Here is a 16,262-nt window from a genome sequence, read left to right as displayed (position 1 = left end):
GGGGAGGAGGGAGGGAACATTAAAAGACTTTTATTCCCGTATACTTTCTTGGCTTCCTTTTAATACAAAAATCTTAGAAAACAATTGATTCTTGCTTGCTGTCACACTTCTCACTCATTTCTAATCTCCTCCTATGATCTAATTTTCCTGTTTTATTCATTGAGACTGCCCTGTTAAAGATAACCAGTTTCCTTAGTCTCTATGTGAAAGACCCTTCTCCTGGCCTTTGTTCAACTCTGGGCCCAGCAGGTCCCCTCTCCGTCAAGCTAGAAGCTCTTCTGGAAGCTCTTCCTGTCTTTTCCTTCTTCCTGGCAAATACTCAGAAATGGGAATAATGTTACTTCTATGGAAATGACGTGTATATGTTAAAAGTCAAAACTTAATTGTTTACTTAAATTTTCCCTGGAGTTAGAACACAAGTGGGGAACTATATGTGAAAGGAAAGAAAACAAAAGGTTTACTCATATGTTACTTATTATTACTCATGGTTAATTCTAACAGACCTCTCTTCTCTAGGATGCATACACACCTTCCACATAGAAGGTGCCTTCTAGCACTTTCCAAGGCATAGTGGTGAGGGAAGCAGGCTATGGAGCCACATACCCTCAGTTTGAATCACACTTATTGGCTGTATTATATGACAAGATACTTAACATCCCTGAATCTCAGTTTGTACTTCCCTGAAATGTAGATAATAATGAAATAAGCCTCGTGTTTTTGTTGTGAAAGATATATATGAAGAAATCAAGGTAAAGGCTGAGTTAACAAATGCCTAGGAAATAATAAGCACTAAATATATTTTAATTGTTAACGGTGACCTAAGGATTCAATCATGAAAAATGGTTACTCCTTAGATCTTTTAATATTTATTCATGGCAAAACTGGCTGGGATAAATGTTCCTTAGTATACCAAATTAGTTTTTAGCACATTTCAAAAGAAAGTTCAGTTATTTTCCATCTTATCACAGAAGCTTTATCCCATGTAACAGAGAAAGTACACAAAGTGTTGTTCAACATTAGCAGTTACTTTTGTAAACTGATGATTCATGCTAATTAAACTTGCAACCCAGGAGAATAAAATTAGCTTGTTTCAACATTTCCTTTTGCTCAGTAATTACAATTCAAGGTTATGTTAGACACTGCGTTACTATAATTTTGCCCATGAGACAGACACTGCACATCCCACATTTTTAAAATCAGGCACTGCCGATGTAATTCCAGGTGCTTGCTGAATAAGGACCTCGAAGACTACATAAGCATTTCTTACCAACCTTGCACGCAAGTGTCACATATTTCTGTACATATTACAGCTCGGAGGGAAAGCATTGAGATCATTTTAGCTTGTTATAGATTCACGGGATTTGCAGGAGGATGAGCATTTAAAAATAGAAGTCAAACGAGGCTGGAGTTTATCTCAGATGCTTATGTTCATGGAGCAATCTGTTCATCCATGATGACAGCGAGCACTCCATTGAATGATTTAAATTTTCATAAAGCTACTCAGTATTCTATTACTTTGAAAATTGGTGAACCACAGTTGCAGAGACGCCTCATATTTGGATACCTTTAGCTTCCCAAAGTTATGTCTTGGCAAGGTTTTCTTTGTTTTTTATAAGAAGAGTGTGAGAGAAGAGTCCCTTATTCCAAACTCATCATGTGCCAGCACAGTGTTGAGTCATTAGGGACCTGAAGTTTAGATTCCATTTAAAGAAAACAAATACCAAATTATGAACCCCAAATATGTAGATCCTAGAAGAGGGTCACATAAGTGAGACACATGCTTTCATGGTAAAATTTGGGTCTGCTTGACTGACTACTCTGAGGTGCAGAGACACAATGAACTTGGTGAATAGATATGTGAAAGATAAAATGAAAACTTCACCTTTAGGAACTCTTGAGCTAGGGTTTGGAAAAAGTTTGTTTTTTTAGAGTAGGTATTTTTTGTTCAATGTGTCAGGGTAAAAGAGAGGAAAGGATGGGCATACAGGCTGAGCCAGCAGTATCTGATGAAGTTACAGGCAATTCTGAAGTTACATGTTTTGAGTGTGCAGAATGCAGAAAAAAATCTGAGTTTAATACCGCACGTTTCTTAGGAAATCTTTGCCCTTCTGGTAGCAACATGAAGTCAGAAAGTTAAGATAAAATTCATCTGCAGCGCCTTTTGAATAAAACTTGTGTGAAACAGGCAGCCTCTTTCCTCAACACTGAGCCAATTTCTCTCAGTGGTTTCTTCACTGTTAGGAAAAAATGTGGTGCTGACTGAACACATTTTATCTCTTTTATCAAATTGATTACTTGTTATACCAAAAACTCTTCCTGTTTTCCAAAATTAAAACTTTTTTTTTTTTTTTTTTTTTTTGCCAGAATGAGGAAAGTTTTTTTGTTCTTTGGTTCTAGGGATTGAACCCAGGGGTATTTTACCACTGAGCTTCATCTCTAGCCCTTTTTATTTTATTTTTGAGACAGGGTCTTGCTACATTGCTGAGGCTGGCCTCAAACTTATGCTCCTCCTGTCTCAGTCTCTCTAATTATTAGGATTCCAGAGTGTGTGCCACTGTGCCTAGCTAAAAAGAGGAAAGTATTTGTCAAAAGCACACCTCTAATCATCTCAGAATTTGGAATAAAGAATTTTATACTTCCATTTCAGAGTGTAGTTGTAACAGACTTCAAGTCACAGTTTTTCTCAAAGTTTTATGACGTTATTTCTTTTCACATGAGGAATTTCATGAAAGTCTTTGATGTGAACCATGGATAAGGCACTCGAGTCATGATTTTTAAAAAGTGCTCAGTCTCACCACTTTCCAAGGTATATGTGAACACTACTGCTGTGTGTGGCTGCCCAGGCTGTGTACTGCCCAACTCCACGGGACTCTATCTACAAAACCACAAAATGGGAAGCACTGCCTGGAACAGAATGATGTTGCAGCCCTGACTCAAACAGTATACTGACTGAGAAGAATGCTTGTTACCCACACCAGAAGACAAGGGTATACCTGAAAAAGACAGAGGGAGATAAAAATACTAGCTCATACCCCAATGCACAAATCTGGGACAATATGGGCGCTAATATAAATTAGGAGAGTAATATGTTGTAATCCATCACATAACACAGAATCTGTATGTCATGCTGATTACAACAGATAAGTAAGTAATAAATGGGAAGGAAAGAAATGCTTTTCCTTTCCATGGAAGAAGGCTAAGAAATAAGAAGGAAGGAAGCAGTAAATGTTTTGCCACCTTCAAGTAAAAACAAAATTAGATAGAAATCTTCAACAGAATTGCAGAATCAGGTTAGGGAGGAGGGGCTGGAAGTTTTAGAGAAGGAGCAAGGATACTTATAGGGTCTTGAAGTATCCTCTCTCAAACTCCCCAGTAATGCCAATTACACAGCCAAAGCAATCAGACGACAACTTAATCTAAGTGATCAAAACTGACATCACCAATAAGGGGCACAAGGACATCCCTGGTGCTAAACTGTAATTCCTGAGAGAGACACATCACGTATGTGGTAAGCCAGCCCAAAATGCACAGCCTGAATCTAATCACAAGGAGAAGGGAGACCAAAGTGAGGGCTATTCTATAAAACAACTTGCCTGCACCCTTCAGAAAATGTCTACATCCCAACACACAAAGACAGCTGAGGAACGGCTCCAGATTAAAGTAGGCTAAAGAGACATGACAGTGAAATACGATACGTGGTCCCAGGCTGGATGCTGTCCTGGAGGGGAAAATGCAAAAAGGGACACTGTTGGGACAACTGACAAAACTGGAATATGGACTGTAGATTAAAGTATTAAGTGTCCTGAATTTGCTAAGAGTTACATAAGAGGATATCCTTGCTCTGAGGAAACGCGCAGTGTGTGCATCCACCTGTGCATTGGAGAGGGAGAGAAAGAACGAACATGACCAAATGATGCTAAAATGGGCATAACTGGGTAAGAGATATAAAGCAGCACACTATTGCAAACTCAAAATAAGAGTTTTTAAACATCAAAGCAAAACAAAACAACAACAGAAAGAAAACAAACAAACAACCACCAAAACAATTTTGAGGGATGTCGTTGTTCAGCCAGCTTCAATGAAGGAAATTCAGCATGTGATTAGTGATACAAGATACAGTTAAATCTTTAGAAACATTTTGTTAGTAGCATTATCATGATGGTCACCATTAACATTGAGGGAGCACTTAAAAAGTACTAAGCACTCTGAAAAGGGTTTCACACGCATTATCTCTTTTATACTTTACAACCACTTTAGGAGCAGGGCAATATAATTACCCCCACTTTACAGATGAGGAAAATAAAATTTAAAGAGATCTGTTAACTTGCCTCAAGTAAAACAGACAGTAAATGAGAGAACTGGGAATCAAACTATGCTGTTTGATTTTAAAGCTGGTGGGCTCTACTTTAATTATTAACTATTTATTAATTTCCCTCAAAGAATGAAAGATTAATCTTAACCTAGATGAAATTTCTACACTTGATCTTAGCCAAAAGCTGGGAACTGATCCTAGATGAAATTTCTGACAAATTAGTCAAATATGCATGGATAAAGGTAAGCTAGAGAGATATAAATGATATTTTTTGGTCTCCACAACATACTTTATGTTCTTTTTCTTCTAAGGTATGAAGTTCATAAGAAGTCCATGCTTCAAAACAAAATATTTGCTACTACAAGCTGGACATGGTGATGCATACCTGTAGTCCCAGATTCTCAGGAGGCTCAGAAAGGAGAATCCCTTGAGCCTAGGAGTTTGAGACCAGCCTGATCGAGAGAGCAAGACATCATCTCAGGAAAAACAAACAAACAAACAAAAACAGTGTGTAATACCCAGTGTGTGGAATCACATTACTTCTGAAATGATCACATCCAGACTCATAAGTCTCAATTTTACACTATAATCAGAAAGCAATGTCCTCTTGTTTATTGGTTAGCTAATAGTTGTTTTTATTTTTTAAAATAACTAATAAGTCACTAAATTTGTCTTTGTAAACTTTGCTAAAGGAACTTTCTTGGTATTATCTCTAGATGTCATATCCCTAAACAAAATGATCAATCACCTATTTGCACCCCAAAACTTCTACCTAAGTGCCCTGCTGAAGCAATTCAGGCAGACAGCTCAGGAGTATCACTGACCATCCATTCTATTTTGCTTAATGGCAGATGACCTCATAAACCATTTGAACCTATTTCAATTTTTTCTTTCTTTAATATGTTTTATCTGCTTTCATGTAAAGTGGCATGATCCTAATGTCCATATTTCATTTTAATCTTGGCACCTCAATTTCTTTAAAAACAATATGTATCATTTGTAACAGGATGCCCAGTTTCCCAGTTATATTCATCATCATTTTCCTTAAAAACAGAGTAAACTGCTGACTGTACCATCTCTGTCTTTCCAGTGAAAACTGAATGGCTGTGAGTATAAAAACATACATTCAAATACTATTATTACATTTGCAAATATTTTTAGGTGTTTGGAGATATCTTATTTATCATCTGCCACTGTGGGTGTCCACTCCCAACTTTGGTTGCGTTTTTTAACCTTGGGGAGCTTTTAAAATCCTTTAATTAGTTCCACACTTCAGACCTATTAAACCTGAACTTCTGGAGTTAGGACCCTGTCCTCTAAAACTCTCTTAGGTGATTCCACTTGTAGCCAAGTTTGGGATCCCTAGGTCCAGCATCTACCTCCATCAAAAAGTGTATCTCTTCTGTACCAATTCAAGGGATAGGCAAGAGTTTCTCAGAAATGCTTTAATTTGTTAAAGGCTCTATAGTCCAACTGGTGAAAACATGTGTACACAGGAAGAGGTAACTGAAGAGTGATCAAATGTGCCCAATGAATGTGACATGGTGAGTACATCGGGAGACCACATGGGGCAGTGGAGAGCCCCTGCACACTCCCAACCAATGGCAGGCTCTGAGAAGCAGCAAGGCTGAGGGAATCCACTCTAGTGGGGATAATGGTACAAATGGAAAAGTGTCCCAGGTATTCAGGAAACAGTGGGAGGTCTAATGTAGCCAGAAAGAAAGCTTCACTCTCCAGAGTAGAAAAGGCTGGAGAAGTAGCCTGGAACTCTCGGAGGAATTACCCAACAAGGCCAAGAATCTAATGCAGCAGGAAGTCTCCAGAGATCTGAGGAAGTGACCAAACCAAAGCAATCCTTTGGACGAGATCGGGCGCGTTCAGGGTGGTATGGCCGTAGACCAAAGCAATCCTTTGGGAAGACTGATTTGGCAGAGCTATTTATTCACAATGGTTTTGGGGGGAAGACTAAAATTATGCAGTCTGCTAATAAAAAGAATACAGCAGATTAGGTAAAATCATAGATGTGGATGAAGCAATATAACCATTTACTTTTCTTTTTGGTTTTCTACAAAGAAATCAGAATTTGAGCTTGCTAAAAATAATGGGAAAATCACCTTCTGTGGGAATCACAGGGAGAGAAAATGGGCAGCCTTGAGGGTCTGTCTCATTCTCTGCACCTAGGAAAACTGGTCCATTGTCCTGGCTCCTTTCTCCCAGGTGCAATCTCTTCAGCACCCAAGTGATTTTCTGTTTTCATGAAAGCTACTCATAGGACTAGGAGATATTCTAAAGGACCAAGATTAAGGCCAGAGAAATTCTCACCTTCTTATAATATTTTGAATAAGAAGGATCTTTGAGTCATATTAGCAACTAAAGACTTCCATAAATTGAAAAGGGTACCAAAGCACCCATTCATAAAACATTTATATATTGAAAAAAAAATTACTATTGTTCTAGACAGTGGGGATTCTGCAAGATCCCTTTTCTAAATAGACAACTTCTTCAGCATTGTAGAGGCCAGTCCAAAAAAAAGTCAGTCTAGGGCTATAAAATTTATGCTCCATTGGTTAAAATGTTCTGCTATTGACTTTTTAAAAACCAAGCAACAACAGTGAAAAACTTAAGATTCTTTATATAATGAACTATACTCACCAGAACAAAATATAAAGCAATACTAGGGTTTTTTTTTTTTTTAAACATTTATAAGCTACCACTATTGAGTTTATTCAAATCACTAAACATATCCCAAGCTCATTGCTTGGTTATAGAATGAGCTCAATAAAAATTAGTTAAAGGGCATTGTTGAACTGAATGGAGTTCAAAGAGAGGTGAGAAGGCAGCTATCATCCCCATGGAATTGGAACAGTGAGGTCATCGCAGGGGCTGTGTTCTAAAAGCCTCCTTGAAAAGAAGGACACACCCACTCAGGTATCTGAACTTCCAAGTCAATACTTTCAAACCAGACTCAGTGGCCACTTGTGCAATGGCACCTCCTTGGAAATCATTACGTCATAGTCATTCACAAAAGCAATGTTCAAGCTGCACAGGGTTATTCAGAGATATGAGTGCTTGGAGCTCAGAGGGTGGCTACACATTTTCTTCTTAATTCCAAGACTACAGAGAAGTAATTTGTGTTTGTAAAATTTTCATCTTATAAATATCCAGCTGCATTAATTAGAGCTATCAATCACAAAATGCATCTGAACTTTCACTGATAGATAATCACATAAAAGTGCTTAATTTTTCTTAAGAGTCCCATTTTCCCACTGTGAAGGTAAGAAAAAAAAAAAATCAACTGTTCAAGTCCCCTTCTTCTCTTTGCTTTTTCTTGCCCTTTGAGAGGAATCTTACCTGCATAGTGTACCGGAATCTCTATCTTTGGCCCAATGACGTAATGGCCCTCCTCCAGGCTATGGGCAGTGATGGTGGTCCACTGCCGGCAAGAATGAATCAGAAGGTAGTCATGCTCCCGAAGCCCTTCTATGCACTCTCCTGCAAAACACAATTTCATATAAGAAACTTAGAATTCACACCTGCTAACTCCATACTTGAGTTAAAGTGTCACTAATGCAGACGTTAACAGCTCATCCCAAGATGAGACAAAGTTTACCATTTGAGTTGGCTTAAAAAAAAAAAAAAAGTATTCCATACCAAGTTGAAAATTTCACATAGGGATTCCATAAAAATCTTTCCCACCTATTTGGCAAAGTGATATTCAAATGGTTCATTAGATCTAAATGACTATATCTCAATGATAATAAACATTGTTAAAGTGCCTGCAATACTCTGGCACTATTTAGATGCGTTTGTATTATTTCATGTAATAAAACAACTTTATGAAGTAAGTCCTGCTCCTTTTTTATAGGTGAGAAAAATCAAGGGTCAGAACGTTAGGTAACACGTCTAAACTCAGATTTAATCAGAAAAAAAAAGCCAGATTGATTTCAAAACTTATGCTCTTAATCACTATAATAAAGCTATCAGAAATGAACTTATGCCTCTGTTGAAAGAGTACTTGAAGTGAAATGCCTATATTTCCTTTTAAATTTTATATGTTTGCCAGTTCTCTCTGGCCTTCTACCAAACCTCCCAATCAATTAAGCATAATGAAGCCTTATAGCATACAAACAAAATTATTTTTCATCTTAATATTTTCTGGAGTACCTTTTTAGCCTTTGAACTGATGACAAACTATTGCAAAGAGAAATCCATTCCATGAAACATTAAAAAAAAAATGCTTTTCAGATGGAGACATAATCCACCCCATTAAATCTGGGTTGGTTCTTTTAAATGTGTAATGAAAATATCTGAAAAGGCTAATTCCTTTACACAGAAAATAGCCTTTCTTATATTTTATGTTAACTTTATTATAACAATTAACAGTTATTAGTGATATAAGTGTGTTTTGAAGTGGCATCTGCAGATCTCTCTAAAATTAGAAGACTCAGTACTTTTCAAATCAATAGAAAGGACAGTAATGATCAACTTGGTTATCTCAACCATAAACCATCTCATTTGTTTCCAAACCAATAATGCAATGATCCTTACAACAGTCTTAATGCAGGAGGGCTATATCTTTGCAGTGGAAAATAACAGAGTTAAAAGCTTTATTTTGGGGGACGGGCCACAAACTGGAGGCAGGAGTACATTAGCAGGTGGGGAAGGATCTAACTCATCAGGGGGCAGTTTCCAAACAGACTCCCTGCCCTTCAAGCTTTGGGGGGACCAGGTTTTTTCATAAATTCCTCCTTGGGGGCCACTGGTTTTCAGGAGCCCTCTGCAAACCTCAAGCATATTATGGCAGCAAAGCAGCAAGGTAAAATCTAGAACCCCTGCTCCAAAGGAAAGGTCCAGCAGCCCAGGAGGGGCACACACACAATTGGCAGAGGCGTTAGGAGCATGAAATTTGGAGTTCAGCAGACCTGTCAGTGCTATCAATGCTGTGCCACCCACCACTGTGCAGGACCTTTCTTCTTTTCATCTATAAGATGGGGGTAGCCCTCTTCTGCTTCACAGAATGGCTCTGAAAATATACAGTGACAGACAAATGGAAAATGTGTCGCAACATGTCTGGCGAACTAGCAAAGATCAAGAAACGTCAGCTATTAACTTCACTGCATGTGTTTTTCTTTTTTTTCCCCCTAAAATTTAATCCTCATGTAAACAATGTAATTTAGGTTGTGTGATCCTCGAACAGGAAATTACCTTCAGAGCAGTTAAGCAACTTGCACAGAGCAGCAGAGCTAGTAAAGAGCAGAAACTAACATGAAGGTCTTACTACATTGCTCCCTGATCTTCCAACACCACACTGTCCTTTACATTGAAAACCACTGACAATAACCCAAGAAATAGGGGGAAGCTGACCTTCAGCTTCAAAGTTTTACTTATTCACTCAACCAGTACGACAAGCAGGGTTCTGAGCACCAGCGATACATCCCTGAACAAAATGAAGCACCAGGTATCTCCCAACAGGGAGGAGACAGCCAATGCCCAAGGACGAAAATGAATAACTACATTACAAACTAATCAGAAGCTGGGGGGAAAGGTGAAGGGTGAGAGGCTCACACATGCATAAGAAGGGGCAGTGTGAATGTTTGTTATTTTAAAATAGTCCCTTTTCATTGACCCAGCAAACATCTGTTGAGACTCTTCTATGAACAGACAATGGCGGGGTGTACAAAAAAATAAATAAATAAGGAGACGTGGCTCTTGCATTCAAGAATTCCACATTCTCATGGGTGAGATGTGTTCCTGTAAGGCAGGGCATGACCCATGCAATGCAAGAGGGACAGAGTCTACCATGGAGACAGGGACTTCAGCAGAGGAGGTGAAGGAAGATGTTCAGGGGAAAATACAGCATTTGGGCTGCTGCTTCTTTGACGAATGAGCTGGGCTTAGATGAGAGGAGACGATGGGGAGCCATTGAAGGAAAAGGGAATGACCCAATCTCTGCTTAAGAAAATTAATCTGGTGGTATTATAAAAGATGGATGGGAATGGGGGAGAAACCAGAGCCATGGGACAGATGCAGGAAACTCAGGGATAGCACACACAGCCATTCTGGGAAAAGAGAAAAATGTCATTTTCTGCAACTAAATTGTTATATCATAAAAACTGTTTTAATTTTATTCCACAGTGGGCTCTAAAGAGGCAGCCAAGAAACGACTGCAGTCAAGTTAATCAAAATGAAAATTTAATGTTAAATCCTACTGCTTGCTGTGGTAAACACTCCAGCAAGAGGATTCAGAATGTCTTTCAAAGCCATAAAGTAGTAAGAAACCAATGCCTATCTGAGCTTATGTCTTTTTTTGTTTGTTTGTTTTGTTTTTGTTTTTTTAAACAACTGAACTGTGTACCTGCTTTGGGCAAAATAAGTTTCACCAAAATTGTCTAGACACAAAACTTAATAAGTTAAAATATCCTAGGGTAGGCCGTTAATAGAGACACTACATTAAATGAATTCACAAAGTAAAAAAAAAACAAACATTTTGTGATATAATTATCCTGTCGCTTAACTACTATGTATAACGTACTAAGATTTATATATTTAGCTCAATAATGTAGTAACAAGAAGTCTAAAAGAACTGTGTGTCAAATTCCAAAATATGTAAACACAAAACTGAAATCTCCCCACATTTAGCATACTTCTGGGATCTATTTTATTTGCTTGGTTTGACCTTGTAGCCCTCAACAGTAAATCATACATACCTCTTAAAATAATTATTGATGCAAGGGTAACTTTCAAAGTCTGCTTTAAAAAAAAAAAAAGTTTAAATTTCAAAATCCAAAATAAGTCTTTATAAGCTAGACAGGCCAAATGGGCCATGGATATCTCCCTTCTGTCTTTTGGCTTCTGGGCCAATATCTCCTCCTGAGTCACCTTTCCTTCCCTTGTTACCATTTCTGTGTTTCCCCTTAACATCAATCACAACAGTAGCTAAGGCTCCACCCTTGGCCTATTCCCTGTCTCTCCCCTTTACAATCTTTTTTTTTTTTAATTTATTGATGCATTATAATTACACATAATAGTGGGATCTGCTGTTACATATTTGTACTTGCCCACAATATATTTAATATATTTAATATTTAATATTGTTCTCCTTTACAATCTTATACATTTCTCAAGGGTTCATTTCGATATAGATGACTCCCCAATCCACACTAGCAGTTGCTAATTTCTATCCTGAGTGCCTATTCTGGACTTTGTTTTCTACACATTTCAACAGATGTCTTCCTGCCATTCATTAGTAGGCAGCATACATTAGTTCAACACACAATTATTGAGGACCAACTGTGTTCTAGGACCAGGTGATTAGTAAAACAAGCGCCTGCGCTCACAAAGCCGGCCTCTTGGATTTTCTATCTTGCTTTTTTCATTTTTCTAATGTATTTAAATATTGCTACAGATATATCTTTTAAAAATACAGTATCCTATTCTGCTCATATGCCATCAATGGTGCCCATTCATTTCTTGGACCAATACTCCAGGTCCCAGATTTAGTTTCAAAAGGTCCACTATCTCACATCCCTACCCTTACACTAGAGCCCAAAGGGACAACTCTTTGTATATTTGCTGCAGTCTCATGTAACTGGGTCCTCTCCTCACTTTTGTCCCTTGCCTGGGCCTTCCTCTACCCTCCAACCTCCATTTACCCAGCAACTTAACCCTAGTCACTCTCACAGACCACCTCCAATGCCACCTTCATGAATGTCTTCCTGATCCTAATCCTAATTGTGTTCATTTAAACAGCACTGATTTTGTTTCTTTGCTTATATTTTATAAATTGAATTTGTAAATTTGTTTTAGAGCTATGAGTATGAGAAACTTAGATAAATTTTTAATGTATATACCTGTCAATGTATATACATTAAAATTTATATTTTTAATGTATATTAAAATTTCATATGTAAATAAAATTATAATTAAAATAACTGAGAACTAGGAATTGTAAGCATTTTTTTCTGTTCTTTAAAAATTGTTGGATATAGCCATCAAGTTTAAGAAACATGGTTGTAGGAATTAAGGAACAAAGACATTTAAGACCATAAATGCTATTAGATGGGATCTCTAGACCCATCCATCTTAGTGTCCACAGCAATATAACAGAGCAGCCTTGCTCAGCAGTGCCTTAGGTCTTTTTTTTTTTTTTAGGGGAGAGTACTCTTTAAATATTCTAATATAATGTTATGTTTATCTGGACTATCCCAGTGTTGAATTTTTGTTTTTTATAGTGCTTATAACTATTTTGGCTTTGTTCACCATTACAATTAAGCATCTGTGAATTACTGAATAGACTACAGAGTCTTTATGTATGAATTACCTAGGATGGCTTCGAATCAGTTGAAGTAGTTATATAACACTTGTCACAGTAGGATCCAAGTTTCTATTAAATGTTTAAAAACATTTTCAAAATAAAGATGAACTACAGGTTAAATATCCCTATTCCAAAACATAGAAATGACCCAAAACCCCCCAAAATTTTGAGTGCCAACATGATGCCACCATGGAAAATTCCACACTTGACCTCATGTAAGAGTTGCAGTTAAAATGCAATTGCCCTAAAAATACTGTATAATGGAAACCTTCAAGCCATGTGTATGTATAAGGTGTTTATGAAATATAAATGAATTGGGCTTAGACTTGGATTCTATCCCCAAAATGTAATTGCAAACATTCCAATATTTTTAAAAATCTGAAATCCCAAAACACTTCTGGTCATAAACATTTCAGATAAGGGATGGTCCATCTGTGTAAGCATATTCAGATGACTAAATACATGTTGTTATTAAACCCATTAACACACTACTGACCAGTTTTCTTTTTGATTTTCCAGTATTTTAATGATAAATGCTTTATGCATATGTAACTCAAATTTAACCATTTCTAGTCATTATTTACCTATTTATTTTATTACAGCTTTATAGTTATACATAGTAGTTGAGTTCACCCCAACAAACTATCAGTGTTTCCTTGACCTTACAATCCCTCTCATGTAGAAAGGAAATCAATTGGGTCAGTTAAATGCTCAAAACACTGGGTTTCTCTTGCATCTTAAACATTTTGAAAAGTACCTTCTATGGCAGGGACAGATCCCCAAACGAGTTTCCTCTTCTTTCCAGGCATGCAGTGGACCACAGTGCCTAACTGCCTTTGCAATTACTATTGGCAAGTCAATGAGTTCTAGTCAGTGGTGTATGAGCAGAAATGACATTTCCCACTTCTTGTCCTTACCCATAAAGCAGCTCATAAGCTATCCTTTGTGCATTGCTAAATATTGCTACATACTGATTCCCCGGAACACCTTGGAACAAACTAAAGATAGCACAGTTGCCAGCAGTCTGGGTTCCTTAATGATATTTGGTGGACCAATGCACCAACCCTGCCCTGATGACATACTGAACTGTATGTAAGGGGTACCCTCCACTGTGTACTATGCCAGGGACACGCTGCAGCCTTCCTTTCTCATTCCAGTAGTTGGCCTACCTGAACTAACACTTCCATACACATAAACTTCAGCACCAGCAATGTCTCCTAATTATAATGATCAAAAGCTTTTGTTATAGACGGTATTCTAGATAGTCTTCATAAATACAAACTTTCCTCCACTTTGCAAACGTAGCTTAGGTTTTGCATTTCATTCTATAAGGTGAAGGATATGAATTAAATGCTATTTAATTAACATCCTCAAACATTGTCAATTTTTGAGATCCTTAGGTGGTTATGCTGTCTCCCAGACAAACAAGAAAAGAATGCAGCATTGTGATAATATTTCTCTGTTCTCAAAGGACTAAAATCTGAGATCTTTGGTACTACAAAAGGACATGCGGGAAGAGGAGGTGAAAGGTGAGGCTGTAGCAACATGTTATGGAACAGTGGAAGAGTGATCACAAAATCAGAATACTAACACACTGTCTTCCTCGAAAAGGTGGGAGGGTACTCCAAAGAGGAAGTAAGAGAAGAGGAAGAGAATCCTGAAAGAAAACAACAAACTGGCAACTAACTATTAAGAGGGAGAAACTATAAAGTGATCAGGAAGGAAGGGGGTACAGTAAATCACTGAAGCACAGGTAATAATTTGAAATCAATGGGAAATGAAGAAACCAAAGCTCTAGGAACAAAAGAATAAATTGCTTTTAGCCTAATGGTTGAGGTATTATAAGAATGTGTAGGACTGAAGAAGAGGGAAAAGATATGGATATCAATCAAACACATGTGTTGTTTATCCACAGTGAATTGATAACAGCTTCCCCCAAGTCATTAAATCAGAAAAAAAGAATTGAAGCTTTGAAGACAGGTAGCATGAATGTAAAAAATAAAATTAGTGTCCCCCCAGCCACATCAATGTTTATAGCAGCACAATTCACAATAGCTAAACTGTGGAACCAACCTAGATGCCCTTCAATAGATGAATGGATAAAAAAAATGTGGCATATATACTCAATGGAATAATACTCAGCAATAAAAGAGAATCAAATCATGGCATTTGCAGGTAAGTGGATGGAATTAGAGAAGATAATGCTAAGTAAAGTTATCCAATCCCCCCAAAAACAAATGAAAAATGTTTTCTTTGATATAAGGAGGCTGATTCATAGTGGGATAGGAAGAGGGAGCATGGGAGGAATAGACAAACTCTAGATAGGGCAGAGGGGTTGGATGGGAAAGGAGGGGGCATGGGGTAAATTAATGATGGTGTAATGTGATGATCATTATTATCCAAAGTACAGGTATGAAGACACGAACTGGTGTGAATATACTGTGTATACTACCAGAGATATGAAAATTGTGTCCTATATATGTAATAAGAATTATAATACATTCTTCTGTCATATATAAATAAAAATTAATTACATAGAAAATAAAATTAGTGTCCCAAATCTGGGCAGATACAATGAATAATTTTAGCTTCCTAAAAGTCACCAATAAAATTCCACTATCCAAATGATCCTCCAAGGATGTGCCCACACCTGCGTTTCTACACTCATTCACTCCAACAGTGCAGCCCATTGCTAGGCAATGTCATTTTGTGAATCTATCCTGTGGCACAGAAAGGGCTCTGGAAAAATGGTAACAACTACCGTCAACCATGGAACCTCTGAGGTTAGTGGCTGTCCTGTTTCAATCACTTCCAGAAATGAGAACATATGTGATTATCTTAGGGCCAATCACCCCTTGTGATGAGGGGACCCTAAAGCCCCGAGTAAGACAGTCCTGAACCTGGGCTGCATGCTCACTGTAATCATCCAGAGACTCCAAGGGCAGGTCCTCAGATGGGCCAATGAAATCAGAATTAGAGGGGGGTGTGACCCAGGAATCTGCATGTTCTAAAATTTCAGTGGTATCTCAAAGCTCAACCAGTGTTCAAAGCAAGGGACCTGGAAACATATCTGCATGACTCAGTTCTTGTACCTGTTCTGAGAAAGGTGAGAGATGATGCAGATCAGGTGCTTCAAAGTATGAGCCACACAGTAAGCTCTCTAGAAGTGTTATTCCTATGACTGTCGTCAAATACCTCAGGTCCTAACATTCTCAGGCAGCTGAATTTGTATCATTTATTGTCATTTTTAGGTAATTTTAAATTATCATGTGCTACTTGACATTTTATGCACATATACAATGTTTCTCCAATTAGACATTAGCATTCAAGGGAGTCAAACACTTTCTTTTTCCTCCTTCCAAACTAGGATCATTCACCTACCTGGTATCAATACACCACTGATACTGATAACTGGGCATGATCATTTTCTCACTATTCAGGTCCCACATAATCATGGTTAAACCACCAGAAGAAATTAAAGTTCACTTAAATCCAAGAACACTATGTAGGTGTTTTTAGGCTTTTTAAATCATCTTCCTTTAAATTAAATTACCTATTTATTCTAATTTGTTATATGCAATGGCAGAATGCAATTCATTTCATATTAAATATATAGAGCACAATTTTTCAAGTCAC

General features: G+C 37.6%; 1 protein-coding gene across 6 annotated transcripts in view; it reads right to left on the bottom strand.

The window, feature by feature from the left end:
- Garem1 (GRB2 associated regulator of MAPK1 subtype 1) overlaps nt 1-16,262 on the bottom strand; it is a 150,778-nt gene that overhangs the window by 113,215 nt on the left and 21,301 nt on the right. For all 6 annotated transcript variants that reach the window (XM_048806386.1, XM_048806382.1, XM_048806383.1 and 3 more), the window contains one exon: nt 7,664-7,804. Coding sequence is in view for 2 of the 6 variants with exons in the window: in XM_048806382.1 (XP_048662339.1) it covers nt 7,664-7,804 (141 nt within the window). In the remaining 4 variants the exon portion in view is untranslated. The remainder of the gene's footprint in view (nt 1-7,663; nt 7,805-16,262) is intronic.

Source organism: Marmota marmota, unplaced genomic scaffold (assembly GCF_001458135.2).
Source record: "Marmota marmota marmota unplaced genomic scaffold, marMar, whole genome shotgun sequence".
NCBI classification, from domain to species: Eukaryota; Metazoa; Chordata; class Mammalia; order Rodentia; family Sciuridae; genus Marmota; species Marmota marmota.
The sequence above is the reverse complement of the archived record's forward strand: the minus strand, read 5'-3'. Positions and strand labels throughout refer to the sequence as shown.